Source organism: Aythya ferina (assembly GCF_964211825.1).
Source record: "Aythya ferina genome assembly, chromosome: 2".
In the NCBI taxonomy this organism is placed as follows: Eukaryota; Metazoa; Chordata; class Aves; order Anseriformes; family Anatidae; genus Aythya; species Aythya ferina.
The window spans coordinates 71,334,017-71,358,966 of NC_140297.1; the positions used below are offsets into that span (position 1 = coordinate 71,334,017).

Sequence of the window (24,950 nt, forward strand, 5' to 3'; positions counted from 1 at the left end):
TTCCATACAGTATCATATGTAACCTCTGCTACAATGTTTAGTGAAACTATTTCCAAGGTTACATTCCCTGTTTTCATACTATAGCTATGCAATGGTTTTCCTTGACTGATTCGACTAAGATGCTCATTTGCTTAGTTCTCACAATTTACACTTCTCTAAGTACTTGTTTCTCTTAGGATACATCTCCTAAACAGCACTACCATTTGACCTACTGATGACTCAGTTCTATCTTAAATTCCCACTTAGGGAATACCTCTTTGAAAACTGTCTGCTACAGGTAGCAACCAAATGACTCTGATATAACTAGTCTCATCGCACCACTACCCTCTCTGACACCATCAGTAAACCAAGCAATGTAAAATTCTAATGAGAATGAAGCAACAGGTGAGAGAAAAGTAAAGAGGCTGTCTGTCAGCTCTCTGTAGCACCACTTCTATGTGCAGGTACAACATTACCCTGAGGATATTAAACTAAAATAGATTATATATATATGTATTTACATGTAAATAATAAATTAAAACCTGGGCTTGAAAATCACAGAATAACAGAGAAATCTTTCTGAGTGTGGATAATTTTCTCTTTTATAGAAATCACAAGAAATCTAGGCTCCTAGAATCTATGCATAAGCTGAAACTGTGACTTCAAATGATTGCTACAAATTCAATCTCTGACAGCACACTTGATTTCCAAATCTGAGTAATGCCAGCGTGCGGTTCATTCTTCAATAGATAATGAAAAGAGTGGGTTTTTATCAGCAAAAGTGACACCATCCTACAGTGCTCAAGCTAGGCACATGCTGCTATCTGAAGACAGGGTATTGACAGGAAACTGCTGTGACAAATTTGTTTCCCCAAGCAGATATGACAACAAGGTGATGATATCAAGCACTGCTTGATGCAGGGGAGGAAGGAAAACAAGGGAAGGAAGAAAAAAGCAACCCAAGAACAAGCCCAAAGAATTGGGAAGTGTTCACAAGCAACACTGGCTCTTCTATTTTAGGCCTGGTTTGTTGTTGTTGTTGTTTTGTTTTGTTTTTAATTTGATTTTGTTTCTTAAAAGGCTCTGGATACAGCTAAGATTGCTTTACTCAGCACTCATTAAACTTCACCTTCTTTTATCTGATGATGAAAAATCCTGTATTGAAGGATTTAACTCTAATGCAGCCTCTCCCATCACGGCTTCAAACTCTTCTAAAATGCTGTCTTGCATTTTTTGTTGATTATCCTCTTTCTGTAGATCAGGGGAATTGTCCTTACCACTTTCCACACAGTAAACCAGTTTTTGATGCTGGAATTCCCATTTCTACTCAGTCAGGATCCTCTTCCTCATCTTTACAGCCCTCAACAAGTCCCAGACTGAGGGCCCAGAGCTGGAAGGATTCTCCTTGCACACAGGGAGCAAAAACCACCACCACTAAATAGCTAAAGTAAGTCAGATCCAAAAGGCAGAGACAAGTACAGGCCTTATGTTCATGAAACAAGATTGAGACTGACTAGATCAATTAATGAGGGCTGCAGAAATGCCTGCATTGGGGCGGGCAGGCAGACATGGCATTTAGCAATTTGCTCAGTCCAAGAGCTGAAGGGGTCAGGTAGCACAGCCGCAGCCGGGGATCCCAGCAAAAAGTGGAACCGCAGTTAACTGTGCCACACACAGTTAACTCAGACATCAGAGCTGGCCCCACATCATCAGGCCCAGACACATTTATTTGCTCAGAAACAAAACTGCTGAATGCAGGTGTGCTGTTTGCAGTAAAGGCCTGGCCACTTCAGGCAGCCCCAGGCGTGAGCTAGGCCTTGCAGGCCTCAGCTGGCTCTGTGCACAGCCACCTGTGCTGGTGGCACCCGACCCCAGCACATCTGGGCACCGATCCCTCTCAGCCTTAGGGCAATCTGAAAATGTGTGCTGTTTTGGGTGCTTCTGTCCCTAGAGCCACCAGCAACAGGCAGCTGGTTAGGTACTCAGTTCATTGTGTTAGTCCACCCCTGAAACAGCTTGACTAGGGAATGGGAATATTCCTGATCACAGAGATGGTTACCATCCCTTTCTCCAAGGTTCTTTAAATATTTTTTAAAACATTTTCAAATAAAAAGTATATATGGCAATATCACTTTTTAAAGGGTCAAAACACGGCTACTAGCACTCCTTCTCTCTCTGTGCTTTGGAAGCAAAGACATCAAAATAAAGCACACTGGTACTGAGTCTTTGGCAAAGAAGCAACCGGGAGAAGCGCACATACTAAACAGCTAAGCCCAAACCCTATTGCTCTTTAACCCTTTTTGAAGACCTCTCGTAGAACAGGTCCAAGGGTGAAATAGCCCAGCTGTCTGGGCAGATGAACTGCCATCTGTGCCATGAAACTAAGCCTTTTGTGCCTGGGGCTCATAGCTTGAGTAGTAACAGTTGCACAGAGCAGGAGAGTTTCTTGCCTAGAAATTTTATGCTTACCATAATGTGGAGCCTGACTTCCCTCCTTGCCCACATGATTTATATTCCACCTTGGAGAATGGGGGTCTTGTTCTTTCCTGAGAACTAACTATGCCTTTCTACAGCTTTGATAGGCTCACATTAATCACATAGCTTAGGGTTTTCCGACAGTAACACGTGAAAAATAATTATGTGCCCGAAGGCTAGGTGAAAATAAAAGGAATTAATGGGCTATATCTGCCCCCAGGGCTATGTATTTACTTCCCATGCTCTGCACAAACAAAACACTGACTTGCTGAGATTCATGCATGTGGAAGAGTGAGACTACAGCTAAATGAGTAACTTCATTTTTCATAATCACAAAAAGGTGTCAGTACTGTCTATAAAAGTAGGTAAATGCAGAAAACACGAAAGACGAACAACTGTTCTAACTTAACCATTGCAGGTTTCTTACTGGTTTGCTTCCCAGTTCAACTTCACTGTGGCTCAGCCACAAAGATTTCAAGTGCAGAATCAGCAGCAGCCTTCATATTGCAAAAACTTGGGTTAATTGAAAACAAAGCTTGTCACCCCCTGGAGAAAAGAGATCACTCCTTTCTGTGCCTTTGGACCTAGAGGCTCAAAACAAAGTATGTCTTCCTTTGCTCAAAATAGCAAAAAGCGTGTTACTAAATGAGAAGAAAAACGTTTTGAAAATGAGAGTAAATTAAATCTGCCAAGGGACAGATCTATTTTGCACTCTGGCAATTTTCCTGAGGTTTTTACTTTAATGTTTATTGTTTAACTTCATAAAATTGAGTAACTAGCATAACAGCACCTCAACTGCCTGATAGAAATAGCCCATTAAAATATGAAGCATCTTGTTAATAAAATACACTCATCAGAATGCACCACAATTCCCCAAAAGCTTGTGTAGTGTTAAGGCTAGTGAACATTTCTAGTAATTATCAGTAAGGCTTGGTTTTCTTAAACTTAATTATTACATCAGTTCTCTCAGAAAAGGTTCTGACATCACAGTTAAACAGTAAGAGAAAAGAGAGCTTCAAATATGCGGAAGTTGTTTCATATTCTTCCAGGGGGTTGTAGAGTGAGGAGACACAAGAAAATCCCAGTCGTAACACCATGACTTCTCACTGATTCTCATTTCTCCTATGTCAGCCTGGGAGGCACAGGCAGAAGAGTTTCAAACACAAGGCAGAATGGAAAAATGCAGAGAGGTTAAAACAAAAAACAAACAACTCAGGTTTAGATAATGTTGTGCTCAAGTTACCAGTGAACCTTTTTTGGGGAAAAGGACTGCATACAATAAAAAGTATGATTTTTCTCTGCTTGTTCATCTCCAGATCTGATGTGTGGCACCAGTGAAATTAGATTTTTTTTTCACTTGTACCATGTCTATGGATGATAAATGTGACACTGATAGGTGCTGTTGTATTCTTTTACATTAGCAGCTTCATCACAGTTCACCATCACAGATTAATCTAGCCAACTTAAAGCCTTGTCCTCAATGAAAACACAACTACCTAATGTCTTGTATTTGTTGCTATATAGCAACTGTCTGCTAAAGATCCGTAGTTGACCACAATTCCCAAATAGAGGACATCACTTCTTCACGGCCACCTAGCAAATGTCTTTTCTTCCCTACAAGCCTCCAAAGAAGAATATTGCACAGGGCACCAGCTGAACACAGAAAAATAAATCACATGGACTTCCTGCAAGTTCAAGATACTAGACCCAGAAAAGAAGAAACCTATCCTCTTCAGTTGACTGAAGATAGAGGCTGAAATGTCTCCAACATCAAGACCCCAAGATGAAGCATTTCATCATGAGATTGTCAAACTAATTAACAGATTCCCTGCGTGTCTTTGATACGGATGTCAAAACTGACTTTTTTTAAAGGTCTTAATTGTCAGAGGTCTGCCGCTGTTCAGCCTTCTGGAGGAAAAAAATAAATCAATCTTTTTTGGTGCCAGCAGTATTTAACAAGTTTAGTTATGAGCTGGTACCTGGGGTCTTTAGAAAACATGAGTCCTACTCATTATTGATCTCCCTGTAGAAAGTTATTTCTTTTTCTTCCTTCTGGTTTATTTTATTGAGATTGTTACAATTGCTTTTATCATTCCTTCTAGAGCCATTTCAGGTTAACTTACTTTGCTGGATACACTTGCTTCAATACAGCTTATATTTGAAGGACTTCTTTGAGCCCAGGATGGACAGAGAAAATCAGAATGAAAAAAGCAAAACTTCAGAAAGTTTTGGATTCAGAATAAGTTGTCTTAGTGTAATTTATTTTTTTTTCCTGCAAATGACAAACTTGTATTATGGAATCTAGAGTTAATTGTTCAACCTTAGCTGAATCTTCTGTTTGTGTTATGTCATCACTCTCAAATTTTTCTTAAATATTTTATTTTTTTCCACCTGAAAATTACCTTTCAGAAAAATGAGCTTGACTTGAATTCTGACCTTCAAATTAGGAAACTGTATATTTAAAAACTCACACAAAATAGTGTAAATGGCCAGTAAGTCTCCCCAGTGAAAACTAGAATTAACACGTCACATTTCCCCATGAATAACCCCTAACTCAGTACAGTTTCTCCACAATCAAGTTGACTAAAGCCCTTTTTGTAATTGACAAAATTTGTTTGAGCATTAAGATAATGTTTTGGCTCCATTTCTAAGTATTAAATGTGAAAATGAATGATACATTTCAGGGACATATCATCTCCCATCTAGAATTGACCCTGAAATTAGTCAGGGACTTCATATTTGAAGTTTGCAAGTGAATGTAAATCAGGTTCAATATGAGTATGATATTAAAATGATGATTTAAAGACACTTCAAAGGATAATTGAAAGCTGATTAATCTAAATTTTGTTTCATGTCTTTTTTCTTTGTATGTTAAAAGCCATCAGAGCTTCCTGCAATCGCTGCTGGAAACACAGGAGTGTTTTTCAAGAACATATTTCTCTTACCTAAATTTCTCTTACCACCTGTCGTGGTTTAACCCGGCTGGCAGCTAAACACCACGCAGCCGTTCGCTCACCCTCCCCCTCCCTCTCTGGGACGGGGGAGAGAAATGGAAAGTGAAGCCCGTGAGTTGAGATAAAGACAGTTTAATAAGACAGGAAAATAATAATAACAATATAATAATAACAATAATAATAATAATGTTACAATGGTGATAATAGGAAAGTAATAATAATATGTACAAACAAGTGATGCACAATGCAATTGCTCACCACCCGCTGACCGATGCCCAGCCTAACCGAGCAGTCCGGCCCCCTCCCCCCGGCTAGCCACCCCTATATATTGTTTAGCATGACGTCAGATGGTATGGAATACCCCTTTGGCTAGTTTGGGTCACCTGTCCTGGGTCTGTCCCCTCCCAGCTCTTACTGCACCCCCAGCCTGCCTGTTGGCAGGACAGAGCAAAAGTCTGAGGTGTCCTTGGCTTGGTATAAGCACTGCTCTGCAACAATTAAAGCATCGGGGTGTTATCAGCACTCTTCTCATCCGAAGCCAAAACACAGCATTCCACCAGCTACTAGGAAGAAAATTAATTCTGTTCTAACTGAAACCAGGACACCTATCCACCCCTTATTCCATACCATTTATGTCATGCTCAGGTTACACTCTTTTCCATACATTCTAATTAGTCACCTACAGTAGTCATAGTAGCGATAACATACAGTATTATATAGTAATTAACATGGTACAATTCAGTTCATGGGCTATTCTCACCCAGTATTAAATCTCCTTGAGGTACACACCGGACCTCTCCGTTCTTTTGCATCACCCACCAAGTGTATCCAGGTCCCTGAGCGAAAACAATTCCACGAATAGGTTTGCCTTTTCCTGAGGCAGGAGTAGCCCAGACTGTTTTACCCAGCATATTTCTTACATGCACTACAGGAACTTTATCCCCATCTACAGTACGTAACAGGTTTGATTGGGCAGGTCCAGCTCGGTTGGCAGATCCCCTAGTATTGACTAGCCAGGTGGCCTTTGCCAAATGCGTATCCCAGTTTTTGAATGTCCCAGCGCCCAATGCTTTCAATGTAGTCTTTAACAGTCCGTTGTATCGTTCAACTTTCCCGGAGGCTGGTGCATGATAGGGGATGTGATACACCCACTCAATACCATGTTCTTTGGCCCAAGTGTCTATAAGGTTGTTTCGGAAATGAGTTCCATTGTCTGACTCTATTCTTTCTGGGGTACCATGTCGCCATAGGACTTGCTTTTCAAGGCCCAGGATAGTGTTCCGGGCGGTGGCATGAGGCACAGGGTATGTTTCCAGCCATCCGGTGGTTGCTTCCACCATTGTAAGTACGTGGCGCTTGCCATTGCGAGTTTGAGGGAGTGTGATGTAATCAATCTGCCAGGCCTCTCCATATTTATATTTCAGCCATCGTCCTCCATACCAAAGAGGCTTTGACTGTTTGGCTTGCTTGATTGCAGCACATGTTTCACAGTCATGAATAACCTGTGCTATAGCGTCCATGGTCAGGTCCACCCCTCGATCACGAGCCCATCTGTATGTTGCATCTCTACCTTGATGGCCTGAGGTGTCATGGGCCCATCGGGCTATAAATAATTCACCTTTATGCTGCCAATCCAGGTCCACCTGAGCTACTTCAATCTTAGCAGCCTGATCCACCTGCTGGTTGTTTTGATGTTCTTCAGTAGCCTGATTCTTGGGCACATGAGCATCTACGTGACGTACTTTCACAGCCAGGTTCTCTACCCGAGCAGCAATATCTTGCCACAATGCAGCAGCCCAGATGGGTTTGCCCCTACGCTGCCAGTTGTTTTGCTTCCATTGCTGTAACCATCCCCACAGGGCATTTGCTACCATCCATGAATCGGTGTAGAGATAGAGAACTGGCCATTTTTCTCGTTCAGCAATGTCTAAAGCCAGCTGAATGGCTTTCACTTCTGCAAACTGACTCGATTCACCTTCTCCCTCAGCAGCTTCTGCAACTCGTCGTGTAGGGCTCCATACAGCAGCCTTCCATCTCCGATGCTTCCCCACAATACAACAGGACCCATCAGTGAACAGGGCATATTTCTTTTCATTCTCTGGTAACTGGTTGTACAGTGGGGCTTCTTCAGCACGACCCACCTCCTCCTCGGATGATATCCCAAAGTATTTGCCTTCTGGCCAGTCCATAATCACTTCCAATATTCCTGGGCGACTGGGGTTTCCTATTCGAGCCCGCTGAGTAATCAGTGCAACCCACTTGCTCCACGTAGCATCAGTTGCATGATGCGTAGAAGGGACCCTTCCCTTGAACATCCAGCCTAGTACTGGCAATCGGGGTGCTAGGAGGAGCTGCGCTTCAGTACCGACCACTTCCGAAGCAGATCGAACTCCTTCATATGCTGCCAATATCTCCTTTTCAGTTGGAGTATAGCGGGCCTCAGATCCTCTGTATCCCCGGCTCCAAAACCCCAGGGGCCGACCTCGAGTTTCCCCAGGTTCTTTCTGCCAGAGGCTCCAGGTGGGGCCGTTCTCCCCAGCTGCAGTGTAGAGCACATTCTTTACATCTGGTCCTGTTCGAACTGGCCCAAGGGCTACTGCATGGACTATTTCCTGCTTGATTTGTTCAAACGCTTGTCGTTGTTCAGGGCCCCATTCAAACTCATTCTTCTTACGGGTTACTTGGTAGAGCGGGTTTACAATCAGACTGTAATTTGGGATGTGCATTCTCCAAAACCCCACAACACCTAGGAAAGTCTGTGTTTCTTTTTTGTTAGTTGGTGGAGACATAGCTGTTATTTTGTTGATCACATCCATTGGGATTTGACGACGCCCATCTTGCCATTTTATTCCTAAAAACTGGATCTCTCGTGCAGGTCCTTTGACTTTATTTTGTTTTATGGCAAAACCGGCTTTCAGAAGGATTTGGACTATTTTCTTCCCTTTCTCGAAAACTTCCTCTGCTGTGTCACCCCACACAATAATGTCATCGATGTACTGCAGGTGTTCAGGAGCTTCCCCCTGCTCCAGTGCAGACTGGATCAGCCCATGGCAAATGGTAGGGCTGTGTTTCCACCCCTGGGGCAGCCGATTCCAAGTATATTGAACTCCCCTCCAAGTGAAGGCAAATTGTGGCCTGCACTCTGCTGCTAGAGGGATGGAGAAAAATGCATTAGCGATATCAATTGTGGCGTACCACTTGGCTGCCTTCGATTCAAGTTCGTACTGAAGTTCCAGCATGTCCGGCACTGCAGCACTCAGTGGTGGCGTCACTTCCTTCAGGCCACGATAGTCCACTGTTAGTCTCCACTCGCCATTAGACTTTCGCACTGGCCATATGGGACTATTGAAAGGTGAATGAGTCTTGCTGATCACTCCTTGGCTCTCCAATTGACGAATTAGCTTATGGATGGGAATCAGGGAGTCTCGGTTAGTGCGATATTGCCGCCGGTGCACAGTTGTGGTAGCGATTGGCACTTGCTGTTCTTTGACCCTCAGCAACCCCACAACAGAGGGGTCCTCTGAGAGACCAGGCAAGGTAGATAATTGTTTAATGCCTTCTGTCTCTAAGGCAGCTATACCAAAAGCCCATCGGAACCCTTTTGGGTCCTTGCAATATCCTCTTCTAAGATAGTCTATGCCAAGGATACATGGAGCATCCGGGCCAGTCACAATGCAGTGCTTTTCCCACTCATTCCCAGTCAGACTCACTTCAGCCTCCAATACAGTCAACTGCTGAGATCCGCCTGTCACTCCACAAATATAGATGGGCTCTGGTCCTTTATATCTCGATGGCATTGCAGTACATTGTGCACCGGTGTCTACTAAAGCCTTATACTTCTGTGCGTCTGATGTGCCAGGCCATCGAATCCACACAGTCCAATAAACTCGATTGTCCCTTTCCTCCCCCTGGCTGGAGGCAGGGCTCCCCTAATCCTGGTCAGAATCTTCTTCGTTTCTGTGTTTGAAGGACTGTCTGCTGGAAGTTGGAGCAGCAAACTTTTCAGAGAATCCCTTCTTCCTGATTGTTTTCTTTTGCAACTCACGTACCCGTGCCTCTAGGGTCACAGTAGATTTTCCATCCCATTTTCTCATGTCCTCTCCATGGTCTCGTAAGTAAAACCACAGGGTGGCACGGGGTGAGTACCCACCATATCGTCTTCCTTGTGTGGATAAACGCCTACCCCTGATAGCTGAGACACTGCTTTGTGCAGGTGCGGAGGAGAATAATCTCTCTTCAAGTTGGTGAACCTTTTCAGGAAGTTTCTCCCAAGTGTTCTCTTTTGGTCGGTGGACACTGGTTGGTTCAGGTGGGGAGGATGATAGATTCTCTTCAAGTTGGTGAACCTTTTCAGAAAGTTTCTCCACAGCTGAGACGCAGGCCTGTAAGGAAGAAGAGAGACTTTCTTCGTACTGCCGAAGTTGTTTAGCCGCTTCATCCACTGTGGGTTCCTCATCCTCTTTCCAGGCCATTATTGCCAATGAGCTGGAGTGGCTGCAGGAACTGGAGTTGGAGCAGTTGCAGGAGCTGGGACTGGAGTAGCAGCAGGAGCTGGAACTGGAGCGGCTGCAGGAGCTGGGACTGGAGCATCTGCAGAAGCTGGGACTGGAGCGGCTGCAGAGTCCACCGTAGGGGTCACAGTGGCCGTTGGATCTGTCACAGGGCTTGGAGTGGCCGCAGGGTCTGTCACTAAGTTGATAGCAGTATCCATGGCAGCTCGATAGGCATGAGCCAGGCCCCAGCATGTTACAATGATTTGTGTTACTTTGGAACTGCCAGAATCGCGACACCTTTTTCTCAAGCATTCTGCCAGTTTTTGAGGATTTTGCAGTTGTTCAGGGGTGAATTTCCAAAACACTGGGGGTGCCAACTGCTCTAGATGCCTGCCCATATCCTCCCATACTCCCTGCCACCCACAACTATACTGCCTCCGGGCAGATCTCCGGATGAGCTTCCTAAGTAGTTGTTTAACTTTAAGCAGAACCTGAAGTGCATTCAGGAGGCAGAACAACAAGACTATCCTGGTCTGAGTATCCCAAGGATATTCAATATCTTGGAGAGCTATTGTAGCAAGCTCGGAGGGTAAGAGGGTGGTGAAGGAGGAAGGCATAGTGATCCAGGAGGATACAGGGGTGGTGAAGGAGAAAGGGAGAGTAATCAAGTAAGAAAAAATATCTTCCCCTTTCCCCTCCACAGATTGACTCCCTAATGGAAAAAAACAATAGGTATAATTGCTAATAGTTTCCAAGATACAGTTTCCAAAATACAGAGTCGACGATGTTACTGAGTACAAATACCAAGTTAGAGTCATGACCAGATATCTCATCGTCTCATAAGCCATTGCTACAACACTCAGTACCATAATGATCTGAAACCAGGGCCCGGAGAGGATAAACAACATGACAGAGAGCAAATACGGAAAATAATGTACTATAATACTCAATTTGGAAAACAGGCGCAGCAGAGTTGAGATTAAAGCAATCAGCATTATGACAAGTGACTATTAAGCAGGTCTAATACTTACACCAATTTTAGTTTAACACACTGTGGTCAGATCTGCCGTTATCTCAACCTTTCGAGCCCCACGTTGGGCACCAAAAAGACTGTCGTGGTTTAACCCGGCTGGCAGCTAAACACCACGCAGCCGTTCGCTCACCCTCCCCCTCCCTCTCTGGGACGGGGGAGAGAAATGGAAAGTGAAGCCCGTAAGTTGAGATAAAGACAGTTTAATAAGACAGGAAAATAATAATAACAAAATAATAATAACAATAATAATAATAATGTTACAATGGTGATAATAGGAAAGTAATAATAATATGTACAAACAAGTGATGCACAATGCAATTGCTCACCACCCGCTGACCGATGCCCAGCCTAACCCCGAGCAGTCCGGCCCCCTCCCCCCGGCTAGCCACCCCTATATATTGTTTAGCATGACGTCAGATGGTATGGAATACCCCTTTGGCTAGTTTGGGTCACCTGTCCTGGGTCTGTCCCCTCCCAGCTCTTACTGCACCCCCAGCCTGCCTGTTGGCAGGACAGAGCAAAAGTCTGAGGTGTCCTTGGCTTGGTATAAGCACTGCTCTGCAACAATTAAAGCATCGGGGTGTTATCAGCACTCTTCTCATCCGAAGCCAAAACACAGCATTCCACCAGCTACTAGGAAGAAAATTAATTCTGTTCTAACTGAAACCAGGACAGCAGTTAAAAAGAACATAATTGCACAAGTAATATAGGCTGTTACAAGTTTTCTCTTCCAGATGTACTTGCAGTTTACAAGCAGTGTATTATAAGAAGATGCACCAGTAATATCCTCTCTTTATTGGCCTCTGCAACCCTCTTGCCAACTCTCACCTGCTGGAGCTGTATGTGTGCTTTGGCCATTCAAGAGAGAAGCTCAGTACAGTACAGCCCCGTCCTGCACAGTGCCTACATCTCCATGCTTTCTCATTAGAAAAGGTTTTCTGATTATGCGAGGAAGTTTTAGCACACAATCTATCCTACAAACAGCTGCTCCGAAGGGTGCATTTCGTAAGCCTTAAGGTCAAGAACACAATTGTGGGGTTCTTTCTGATCTCCATGCACAGCATAGACAACAGAATTTTACCTAGTGTTAGCTTGCTTTGAAATCACAGACTTAGTGGGTTATAACAAAACATCATCTTTTAGAGAACATCTAAATTTGGGTAATGGATCTCTCCTCTGCAAAGCATATTTTAAAACACAGTTTCCCTTTTCCTCTCTCCTTGTCCAGCTGATTGAAATTGGATGTGGGAATCCAAATGTTAGCCATTTGTTGCTGCCTGTAACAGCTTTTAAGAAAACAGGCTGTATACGATGTTTATTTCTGATCTATCAAAGACAAAATCTGTACCTTGTACTAGCTTTGCATTCTCTTTTCTTAGAGGGGGGTGTGATGACCAGTACTTCATGGACTCTGCATCAAAAAGAAGCAAACTTATGCAGAGTTTTTGCCTCTGTTACAGCTTCAGAAGCCTGTGCTGCTCCAGGCACCATTCACAATCCCATGCTGTACAGACAAGTCCGCAAAGTGTAATTTTAGCATGTGCCTTCTATTCACTGATGCCATAGCAAGTGTTGTGTTTCAGAGAGGCCACAAAAGCTCCCAGAGCTGCAGAGCCCAGAGTTCACACATAGCCACACCATGCATGACACCAGCCAACATCATGTTATTTGTTCAATCCTTGCAGCTGAATACAAAAAAGGGAGTTGAGAAATAATTTGCTTTTGTCTGCAATTTACACACATACACACATATACACAGACTATGCAGGCCAACAGTCAATAAAATACATGTATCATATAGCAAGGCAATATGCAGGGCAGTCTACATGAGTCAAATTATGATCAATTCAAATGTTTCCATACTGAAAAGAATCTGAAAGAAACAGACTGCTCTAAGATTTAATAATGGGGTAAGTTCAATAGAGGGCTTTTTTCTGTTCCAGCTTCCTTTCCTCTTAGTGCTGAAGCACCCAAGCACTTGGTCAGCTGCATTACATTTCTGTCTGCATGTGTGTTTTCTCAGTATACATCATCTCCAACTACCAATACGCCGCCGGACCAGATGCGCATTGTCAGACCATCTTTATTCCCTCACTCCCTGCCCCAGTTTTTCTGCAAAGGTTACCTGAGCAGCTAAAAACATAAGCAGGTCTCTTTCTACAGTTCAAAATAATCACTTTCTAGTTCCTGCAGTGCCAGGACAGGCAGTAGAGGAATACAATACTCATTTGTAAATGAAAATTGCATTCTTTGCACAAAGTAATGGGAATCTCAGGGCTCTGCCTAGCAGGACTGTATGACAGAGGCAGATTAGACCAAACCACTGATTACCTAGAAGAGAATTAAGATGGGATAGGGCAGAACCAGCAAACAGTTGCTACTGAGAAGATAAATATGAAGTGAAATGTTACTTGTATTTATGCATCTCACTACCCACTGCAGATCAACAAAAGCCACATAGCTAAAATGTATACAGGTTGCTCACCTAATATACAGCACATGGAATTTACAACTCTGATCCACTTTATAAGGTGCCTGTGAAAAATTATTTAACATTTATTTAAGAAGCAACTGCTTATTTCAACAGCAGGACATTGGTATGGAGCTTTGATTTTTTTTTATTATTTTTTTTTTGACGAACTACTGTATTGCTCCACAGCAAATTACTGCAGCTTATTTCAGTAGAGGCTATTTTGCAAATGCAGAGAATAAATGAATCCCAACAGCATTACAAAACTTCCGCTGTAAAAATGTAAATGGATTATCCCTCCATTAATATCCCACTAAACAGCAACACTTTAGAAGCAATCATTCTTCTGTTGCTCACAACATAAAAGCCAAATGATATTTTCTCCATAAATCATCCGGCTATTACAAAATTAGTGCAAAAAGGGGTTGAGACTAAGACAATAACATCTTTAGATCATCTTGCAAGAATGTTTACAAATGCCACACTGGTGTTTTCATCTCTTCTAGGCTGGAAATAATGCCTAACATTTGTTCATCTGACTGTTTTAGAGAAGAGTGAACTTCTGCATTAAATTTGAAGTGCTGCCATCAGCTTGTGTCTACTTGTCTTTCAAATAATAGCAACTGAAAATGCAAAGTAATTTTTATTATTATTTCATTATAGCTGTCCCATAGCATATTGTTATGGAGGTGTTGTGCCTTCTGCTAGAGTGGAACCAAGGTTCAAGATCAGTGAAGAGAGAATGAAGAATAACAGTGTTTTAAAACATATTTGTGACTCTTCAAGGCCAGCACTGAACAAACTTATTTACAGAAACATCAGTTGCACCAACCAACAAAAATTGTTTTCTTAATCACACATACACACCCAGTAGACAGGCACCTGTTTATTTCTAGGACTAGAACGAACTACATCTCTGTAATGCTAATCATTTTTCCCTATAGTGAAATGAAAAGGGCAATCTCATTTTTTTTCCAACTTAATTGATCTAGCTCATTTCTGATCACCCGATTTCCGCCTGAGTAGTATTTTTTCATACCTGCACCTAAAACGAAGATGCACATTCAATGAGTTTCTCTTTATTTTGAATTGCATTAACTGTCTGATCTGTACAGACTGTGTCCTCTTCTCCCTTTATTCTGAGTTAATGCACTGGGCTTCAGATCCACACTGTATAGCTAGGCTAAAAATTCGTCTCACTCACAACGAAGGCAGTACTTTCCAAAAAATGTGGCTGGTATGAGGATGTTTAAAAGCATATCACTTCACTTAGATTTATGTATGTAGGAATGGACAATTAATACACACAGATACAAGTGTGCAGAGGTCTCAGCCTCCACCAGGAGCTGATAATTTTCTTTGTTTTTCTAGATGTTCACAATCCTCAGCTCTACTTTCTTGTGCATCGATTACAAGAAGTAAAGTATTTGGGAACCTAGGTATCTGGAGAGAAGCCATAATGCTCGTTAATTCCATCAGCTACCAGCTGAGGTCTGCGTGCAGTGAGTTTTACAGAGGTATCTACATGATCACCTCGACTCCAGTACCACAAGTATAGGTCCTTTCCTCTAATTACTGCAAAGTGGCTCAGAGTTGCTCTGGTGAGGGATGAGGGACCAGCGCTGGCAGCTGGCCACCTGGGCATCCATCCAGCCATGGCCTGACTCTGTCTGGATCCAGTCTCCTGACATATGTTACAGCACCGGGGATGCTGCTCCAACTTGCACCAGCAGTCGGATATCTCCAGGAGTGGAGAAACCTAAGCCATGCTTTTGCTCCTTATTCATCCTATTGAAACAGACCACAGGAAGAGAAACAGGCCCCAGACACAATGACAGAGGCTCTGCTCTACCAGGGAGGCTGTGCACATGTAACACCATATAGTAATCTCTTCAGTGCTGACAATGCCATAACACATTTGGTATTTGATTCTTGTATAGCTTAGGGGCACACTTAAAATACTAAACACTTTAAGCTTCCAAACTCTCTTGTCTTCCCTGGGTTCATAATTCCAATGCATTTTACTACGCAGTAATGATGAATATTTCTTCTCCTACCTCTCCCCCAAATTAAGTTATTAAAATATAGGCTATGAATAGCAGCTTTGCATGCGTTTACTAGTCTAATGGAAAATTGCCTGCTTTAAGATTTTCTTGAGGAGGCTTAATGAATGTTAGATGGACTCTCATCCATTAGGAGGAAATACTTCACTGTAAGGGAGGCACTGGAACAGCTTGCCAAGAGAAGCTGTGGATGCCTCATCTCTGGAGATGTTCAAGGCCAGGCTGGATGGAGCCTTGGCCAACCTGATCTAGTGGGTGGCATCCCTGCCTATGACAGGGGGGTTAGATGATCTTTGAAGTCCCTTCCAACCCGAGCCTTTCTATGGTTCTGTGATTCTTTACAGAGAGAGAAGTACAGTTGCACAATACTAAACAGTATCTTATTGTTCAATATAAAACTGCTGATGCTATCTATTTACTAGGTAAGAAAGCTGTTACTTCTGCTACAACTGCAGTGCTAAACCAGCCACAGAACATTACAGTTGTATTTTCACCTGCTTTTATGCATCAGTTAAAAAATTAGTTTGCTAAGTTCTGAGTACAAAATGTAATCTGCTAGTGATGCTCAGAAAGAGAAGAAAGCACTTATGTTGATTTTAGATCACAGGTTGCCTGTGCAGCACAGCGAGTTAGAACATAACCATTTTTACAGTCACTCTTTCCTGACTCAGTTTTGCTGAACAACAATTGTAATTCTCTTTACTATATGGTCAGGTCAAGTTTGTGTATCTGGAACTCTCTTCTCCTTGGAAACTTATGTTTCAGATCCTTGAATCACTGCAACCTCTTCCTAGGTTATTCTTTTTACTAATATTTCTGGACTACCTGAGCCTACTCAACCATGCCTTTTTAGAGATGTGTTCTTATGCTGTTACTCAGGTGGAATGACTCTTTATCCATTAGTGGTCCAGTGTGTTCATTCACTTAGGAAAATTAAGGCACTGACATCTTACCTTCAGTTTTGTGCCAGTCTGCCAACAGACTGGTGTGCTTCCCCGCAGCTCTAACCGGGTGGCAGAGATGTTCTCCTGACTCCCCCTTAGTGACTCTGAAAAATATCAGAAACACAGACTCCCTCCCCACCACACCCCCCCAAATTGTTATTCAGTCCCCTCAAAACAACCTGAGCACTCTGAGGACAGGCTGAGCAGCCTTTTGGAAGCTTGGCGTTATACAGGGGTAGTAGGCTGGTAAGAAGCAACAGTTAGGCTAGGCCTGAGCACAGAGACATTAATCTGAAATGTTCCAATAAAAAATCGCTTCTCAGATTAGGATAGACCTGTCATTACATAGTCGTGTACATTCTGCCTCTGCTTAGACATACCTCAGTGCCCCCTCGAATCTTTAAATCTCATCTTAGACTACAGTTCTTTCTATCACATTAGGCAGCCTAGTTTGTCTTCTGGAAAAAAAGCTATTTCTCGCTTAGACAATACGCAACTAAGGTTTTATTACTTAAAGGTATACGGAGCTGCATAGCAGGTTAACCATTCTGCAGTACTACTCTGGGCACTGTATACAGAGTCAACATGCAAACTACTCCGCATAATAGTTTGGGTGACTATTACATTCTAACATGCCTTCTGGAGCCACGAGGCAAAGACTATTGCAATCTGGACTACATTTTCAATGAAGCATCCATGGAATCACAGCTGTAGTGACTAGTGTTCTACAGGCTTAGGCTTCTACTCCTAGGAAGGATGAGGACAGTAGGAAAGCAGATGCTTTCTGCCAGATTTCCTCTAGCAAAGATGCTTTGCCATAAGCTCGACCTGGCAACTCCATGTGCCAACAATGGATTATTTATGTTCTGCCGAGGGCTGCTGTAACACAGACAATTAGAAAATAACACCATGTTCCTTCTTCATTAGCCTCTGTGGCCTTTCTGGTGCACATTACCTTCATCCTAGGCATGTGCCTGGTCTGGTACAACCACACAAGCTCTATTACACACAATGACAGTTTCCACACATTGCCTTGCTCCACTCTAGAACCAGCATTGATCCAACAACACCCAGAATAGGTTGGCCGCAGATTGGACCAAAAGGGAACAGCAACCAGGAATACATTTCACAATAGTAACAGCTGGCAACATGACCACGAACCTGCAAGGAATTAACAGCAGACCTGATCTCTACCCCATGCCCCAAAGGAACCATTCCCTTCCCTTTCTGCATTCTAGATAAGGGAGATGTCACCCTGGATATAAATAACATATAGTCAGAGTCAGTGCCTCTTACACATTAGTTAGATAAAATTTAATTTTGTGTTCTGAATACATGTCCACCTGCATCTATATCTATCCTCTGTTTCCTTTATTTTTCATGTTACAGATTTTAACAGCAGCAGCCTGGACTGTACTATTGAGACAGAAAATTTAGCTCTTTAGAACAGATAACTTTTTCATGGAAACAAATAATGCGATTTGGGTTTTATGACAGGCACATGGCTATCTAAGGTGACTGATCAGCCTTAACATTTTTTTAAACATATTAATATGGCTAGACCACATTTGGCCACCCACAAACCTCTCAGTGCCAACTGGATGAAAACACAGATTTCTAGCATACAAGATATCCTAATGTCAGTGTCCAAGGATTCAATCATCCAGCCAGCTGGATTATGTAATTTTTAATGGGATCTTTGGGTTAGTAAGAGCCCCCCTTGTTAATGAAGACTAAATGTGCAGACTAAATCAGATTAAGTGCTTTTAAAAAATTCTACAGACAATTCAGCAAAATGATATTTTCATATCCAGAAGCGTAGTTACAGCTAGGATATTTTTGTATGTCCTAAAATGCTTCCTGTAAAACAATGCACTAAGTCACCTAATGCATGGCAAAAAGGCTTGTAATGTTATTTTGCTGCACAGGCCTATGCAGGCATCTTGATAATGCTAGCTACATACCTTTGAGATCCTTTATTTACAGACTTCTGAAAACAGGGCAAATTAAGGATGTTGGACTGTGAAACCACATATGAAATGCTATCTATGTGCACAATTTTTGCACAACTGGACATAACGGTGACAACTGTGCACAGACATTTAGATCTACTTAACACAAAGTCTGTAAGCACCCCTAGGGGACTACTCATGCCACTAGAGGAAAGCAAGTACAGAAGTCTACAGACTGGAGCCACAGCATCTACTTGTAGTGCATGAGCCTACGGTCCTCTGCACACACCAAGTTTTATGCTAGCAGAGCACCACTTCATTCTGGCATTGTTCTTCAGCCCCCTGGGACTCACGGCTGGCAACTGAGACAGAGGATCAGCAGCCCCAGGCACAGGCATCCCTACAGCTCCCCTCGGAGCCCTTCAGATAGTAACCACAAAGGAACTGCCACATATATAAATCTCAGCTAGCATAGGAAAGTTGGGTTAGGTGTGACTGGAACAATGATATTGCTTCATGCCTTGCTTTTTTTCAAAGCCTACATTATTTACAATTTTTAATAGGTGATTTGGTAGAGGAAACAGATTGTAATTACCTGATGAGGCATTTTCAAGCCAGAAGCAGATATAAAATGAAAAGCTTATTATACATTGTTTGTCAAATGACGGTGCACATAATTCTTACTAGATTGTCTACTGCAATTTTTGTTAAGAAACTCTTGAAACTAATTGGTAACATTTCTAAATGGAGGTTTAAATATGCCATATTGAAAGAGTTGAGGTTTAAAATGATGAAGAAAGGCATACATTTAACACTTGCTGAAGGAATATATGCCATTAAGAACCTGCAGAATAATGATCTTTGTTTTTACAGAATTGGCAAGAGTATGACAGGAAGAATCCAATTTTGATTACACCTTTATCAACAAAGATTCTCTGCAAGTGCTGATTAATTTTTTTTGCAGTCTAACATCTCAAAGGTAAAAAAAAAAAAAAAGGCTGAAGTTAGAAACTTCATATTCAGCTATTTTTATGGAACACAAGTCAGACAAAAATCGAGCCAAGTTTTTAGAAAATCAATTCTGTACTTTCACACTTGGAATTTTGTTCACAAGTTGGCAAGACTCTCAAAAACACATGCTAAGTTTGGATGGTCATAGTAAAAGAGCTCTGGAAAAAAAAATCTGTTGATAAAACTGGCTGGCAACTTAAACCATGTAGGAAATCTCCTATGAAAACAGAGATTAAACCTTCAGAGCAAAGAAGCAAGTTTTTTTCTGAGTATGATTTGATTGAAACTAATGTCTAAATTGTCTGCAGAACAAAAGAAAGTGAAATTTTGAGGTTGGTTCCTCTCTGGTGCCTCATGGATGTGCAGCAGGGAGAAGCATTTTTAAACACATATCCGTGCAAGTGGAAAGAAAAAACATGTAGGTAACAGGTGAAGCAGCGACAAAACCTCTGAGTTCTCATTTTTTTTAGTTAAACGTACATGAAATTTGTGACTGTGACACAGCAAGATGGTTTCAAATCCACAGTACAATATGATTTTCAAGCAGGCTGTCAGTACTGAATCTGGCTGAGTGACTATGATCCATCTTAGGCCATGAACTGGGAAATACGTGTCCAAAAAAAAAATAAATACGGGAAACAAACCTGGATGCTAGCCATGGTATCAAAAGAAGTCCTAGGGACACAATCCCTTGCAGAATACTGTGAAGCGTACAGACCTTTTTCGTTTTTCCTTGTAACCAGGAGACTCCTCTACCGCCTCCCTCCTATCTCCCCACGAAAGGGAGGTGTTGCAGGTAAATCATTGTACTAGAACTTCCAACCCTGGAAGTCTGCACTACAGATTGTTCACAGCAGTGCAAGTCCTGAAGTAAAACATTTTCCAAATTTATAATCTGATTTGGATAGAGCTGGCTGCTACACTGCAGCGGGTTAACACTAAAATGACTCATCACATCACTGTTCAACAATTAAATGTACCTAAGTGACAAGAGAAGAAGTTTTCTTAAAAAGAAATAAAAAATTTAAGAAGAACCAAAGTCTCATTCAAAGTAAAAACAATAATCACAGAATCATACCTGGGAGTGTAATTTGTCCCTGAATTCATGAAATAAAATTATTTTTTCGTTTAACAGTTGTCTTTATTAAATATCACCATTGACAATTAAAAGCACTGACAAGAAGAGCTTTAAAGTAAGGCCTGGAGATAAAGTGTTATTCCAAGGTTGTGAGAGAAGGAAGCCATAAGAGAGAATTTTTGATAGCTGAAGAACCTGAGTAAACAAACCCACCATTGGAGCAAGGATAAAGAAGCCGAGATGAGAAGGAAAAATGCGAGCTGGTAGTGGAGTAGAGACACCGTGTGTCAGCAAAATAGTGGGAAAAATGCATAAAGAATTTTGAAGAGGATTTTATTCATCCTTTACAAGCTGGGGTCTGTTTGTTAGAAAGTGATGAAATACGACAATATATAATGGAAAAGATTGTATTTCAATAGTCTGACAGGTCGTTGCATATGCAATATATCCATCAATTATTTGAGCACTTTCAGTCAAACATTTGCTGCATGAACTAACAGAGTCTACATGGTTCACAGAAAAAAAAAAAAAAAAAGATACACATAGGTAGATGCAGAGTATGTAAGATACAAAATGCCTCAGAGAAACCTCAGTGCTATAAGCCACCAAGTGGAATTCTGTCTCTTTAAACATGCTTAAAGCTCCTGCTTCCCCATGCCGCCAAAGGATTTCCCACAGTGTTTCTACAGCAGTGCAGCTGAATTTCTTGCAAGATCAGGGCTTTTGCCAATAAAGTATATCTATATCAGTACTAATGCAATAATTATTCTTTTTAGTAGAACAGCAAGCATATCTTCATCTTCAGCTAACTACACTGCCTACACAACCAAACCGCAGTTTGGTCAGGTGTTACGTGGTCGGTTGCTAAATAAAGTTGAGAACTTGACAAAACTGCACTACCTTGTGCTATGCTTGAGGCTGGAGTTCAGGACGAAGGGTACGTTTGGGCAGAAGCCTGCAAGGAGAAAACTCAACCAAAATCTGAACTGTAACCCAGAAAGTCTGGGAACTTCTGCTGCAGAGAGCTCTGTCGTTTCTGTTTCCCTTCCTCATGTGGGCAGACAGACAGATGGACTCACACATACTCTCCTTTTACATAGCAAACCATTGTATAACCACATATGGGTAACTCTGAAGTATATTTTCAGCAAAATAGGAAAACTGAAAAATCAGATTGATAAGAAACACTTTTGCAAAGGTAACATAGAAATAAATGGGCTGAGAAAGATGGCTGGGATGATCAACAAAAACCTGTTATGGAATTTAGAGTTAGAAACATGTTATGTCTACCTCTTGTTGAGCTCTCCATTTGAAATACTCATTATTCTCATTTAATACATTATGAGGATTACTGTAATGTTGATACTTCTCTCTCACAGGATGCTGTGAGGACTGATTGTACATATACATTATTTTTAAAATGCAAGACAAGGCAAATGTTATGCATTATTAGCACTGGTAGAGTAATACCCTGTTTTGTATGAACTCAGCATTCCCCATACAGACAGTAAATTACTACTCCAGAAGTCTCTCCTACTTTCAACCTTCCTCACAGACTTCCTCCAACTCCCAAGCTGCTTATTGAACAAGTTATAATGCCATTTTAAAAGACTAACAGGTTTCCCCAGGGAAAGAAATTCTGAAGACAGAATATCACAGGCAAGCTCTCCCATTAAAACACTTCTATGCAGAGATACTTTGAAAAGCTGAAATAAAATGACAGTAGAGGCAACGGTATTTCTGGTACGCTCTCAAGTGTGCCTAAAATGATCAAGAAATATAACACTCTACAATAAAAGAGGTCAGCTTCAAGCTTCACAAGACCATCTCCCGATTGAATCCAAATATACATTTGTCTGCTAATGGAAATCTACAAAATTGCAAATTTTTTTTTTTTTTTTCTTGCATATAACATTTTTCAAGTAGAAAACACAAGAAATCATGTGCCATTAAAACTATCACTCTGATAGGGAATTAGCTGATGCATCACAGCCACCAGACTCATCTGTGTCATCAAAATTGAAATTGAAAAGAAAATTAATCCTACCATCTAGCCATAATTTAGCATTTCATGATCAAATTTATTGAGTCCTCTCTCACCCTTGATTGATATACCTTGATTTCACAATTAAAGAAAATTAAATTATTTGAAATGCTAAGCAATTTTCTCCACAGGGGTACACTGGCGTTGTCACCTTGTCTGTTGTCACCTTGTTTCAGCTGGTAGAGAATCTGTGCTATGGATTTCCTGACCCACCCACATTCTTCTAATCACTGAATAAAACTGGCCTTAAAAGGAAATCATTGAACACATACTATCAGCTCTTGTACAAAGCTTCAATCTCTTATTTTTAAGCCAGTCAGGCTCCTGTTTTGTTTCTATCACCCCCTACACCTATGGTGAAGCCAGGATACAGTGACCCTATGGCCAAAGGAAGTTAACTCTTCCAAAACCCAGAGCATATATCATATTCACATCTCACTGAACTCTGGAAGCTCTGGTTTCCATTCAGCTCTCCTGGTTGCAAAGGTTCTGCACTGTGCTGGTGCAGCTCATGGTCCAGCTCAGTTTGCTGGGTCTAGTCAGCCACAATTTTTTGGGGGAAAAAAAAAAAAAGACAACTGTGCTCTCTGTAATGACAGGGCTGATCTGAAATGTTAGCAGCAGAGAAAAACCCTCAGGTAGTTGGGCACAGAAATCAGTAACGGAAACAAAAAACAAACAAAAAGAACTCGAGATAAACTGGATAGCCATGGAGAATGCAATGGTGGTGCATGAATGGAGATGGAGGCTGGATCACAGGTGAGGACAGGCTGTGGGTCCTTGCTTACCCTGGAAGGGCACCAGGCTTTGGGGGACCAAATGGCTGCCTTCCAGTACCTACAAAGAGCTTATCAAAAAGACAGAGTGAAGAGGCTGAAGGATGACGGACAACATTAAGTCAAGATTAAGTGAAGCCCAGATTGGATACAAGGAAAAAGTTTTTCACCAGGAGGATGGTCAAGCAGTGGAGCAGGTTGCCCAGGCAGGCTGTGCAGTCTCCATTCTTGGAGACTTCCAAGATTGGACCAGAAAAAAACAAACTAGGAAACCCAGTTTGAAACCAGTGTCGGCCCTGCTTTTAGCAGAAGGTTGGACTACAGGCCCCCAAGGCCCCTTCCACCTGAATGAATCTGTGATCGTGTATATAAGAAGTCATGCCATGCCATGCCTTTGGCTGGCAATGACTGGTTTCTCACAGCAAGGGAAATGGATTAATTCATCAGCCCCTGCATCACCACAAAGCCTTTTTCTTTTTTCTTTAAGACATATGGCAGCACTCCAATGCAGATGGTCTCACTGAATGCCACATGCGCTGCAAAGCCCCAGCATTGACCACGTGTGAAGCGTGGGTCACCTGAGAACCAAAACTGAAAGGGTCTGTAGCCTCAGGGCAAGAGAAAGGCTGGAAAGCAAGTCAGGCAGGGGCGTGAACCTGTGTCTTTTGCAGCAACAAACCCTCTGAAAAGATGGGTTTTATTTAAGTTTGAAAGAGTAAGTAGAGAAGCACCTTGCATAATCATTTTGTATAGTTTAAACAGCCTCCTGTAAAGGCAATATGAGGCAATACAATACTAAGCATTAAAAAATCATCTTGAATTCTTTAGAATTTTGTTAGGTACAAAAATAATCAAGTTTTAGAAATGCATCAGTGTTTGAAGATAAATCGCTTTAAAGATTCCACACTTTAATAAAAAATGTAATACAAAAGTTTATTATAAAATTTGAAGTCATCATGTACAAGCCTGTTCTTTTTGCTGTGTAAGTTCTACCTGGGAAGGTTACTTTCTTCTAGATGATTTTATAGGAATTGCACAGAAAAGTCCCCTTTAGCCATGTTTTCTCCCAGGCCCATGGATGGATAATTTGCACTCACACAACATTATCCATTTTCAAACACACACCCTCCAAATTTTCCAGGCATCAAAAGGGGCTCTTTGGTTTTCTGTGCAGCAGTGCTATACTGGAAGTTACTGCTGAGTGCCATCGGACATAGACCATGATTAAGGTGATGACATAAAGAGATATTTTTCAGATTGAATGCATATGCAGTGAGGTGCTCCTCTGTGAAGTAGTGGCTAAAACAGTATGAGGATACTGCCCAAAGCAAAGCATAAAAAGAAGTTAAGCCATAGACTGAGGGGCTTCCTTCATTTGCTTTGATTCTCATGTGATGGAGTGATTGCAGCTCTTTGAATCCTCTATATGAAAAGCTATCACAAAACCATCAGCTTTTGAGGAACATAGTGAGTACAGAGCTGGGAAACCACATGGGCAACACTAATGGGCGCACAGTTTCCACTGGGAAGACAGGTCCAGAAACTGCCTCTGTCTCTTGGTCCTTACTACAGACCACTGCGGGAAGAAGGGTCTGGCATCAATCCTGAGGCATCTTTCTAGGACAAAGAAGCCCAGCAAGGTCCCAAGCATAGATCATCTTTCAGTCCCCAAAGAGGC

General features: G+C 41.9%; 2 protein-coding genes across 13 annotated transcripts in view; both read right to left on the reverse strand.

Annotated features, from left to right (window-relative positions):
• The window catches only part of LOC311431063 (uncharacterized protein), a 304,216-nt gene extending 294,334 nt beyond the window's left edge, over positions 1-9,882 (reverse strand). Inside the window, exon 1 of the mRNA XM_084508239.1 lies at positions 5,418-9,882. Within this exon, the coding sequence (XP_084364365.1) occupies positions 6,152-9,205 (3,054 nt within the window). The 5' untranslated portion in view covers positions 9,206-9,882 and the 3' untranslated portion in view covers positions 5,418-6,151. The remainder of the gene's footprint in view (positions 1-5,417) is intronic.
• FARS2 (phenylalanyl-tRNA synthetase 2, mitochondrial) overlaps positions 1-24,950 on the reverse strand; it is a 254,089-nt gene that overhangs the window by 40,997 nt on the left and 188,142 nt on the right. The window lies entirely within an intron of this gene.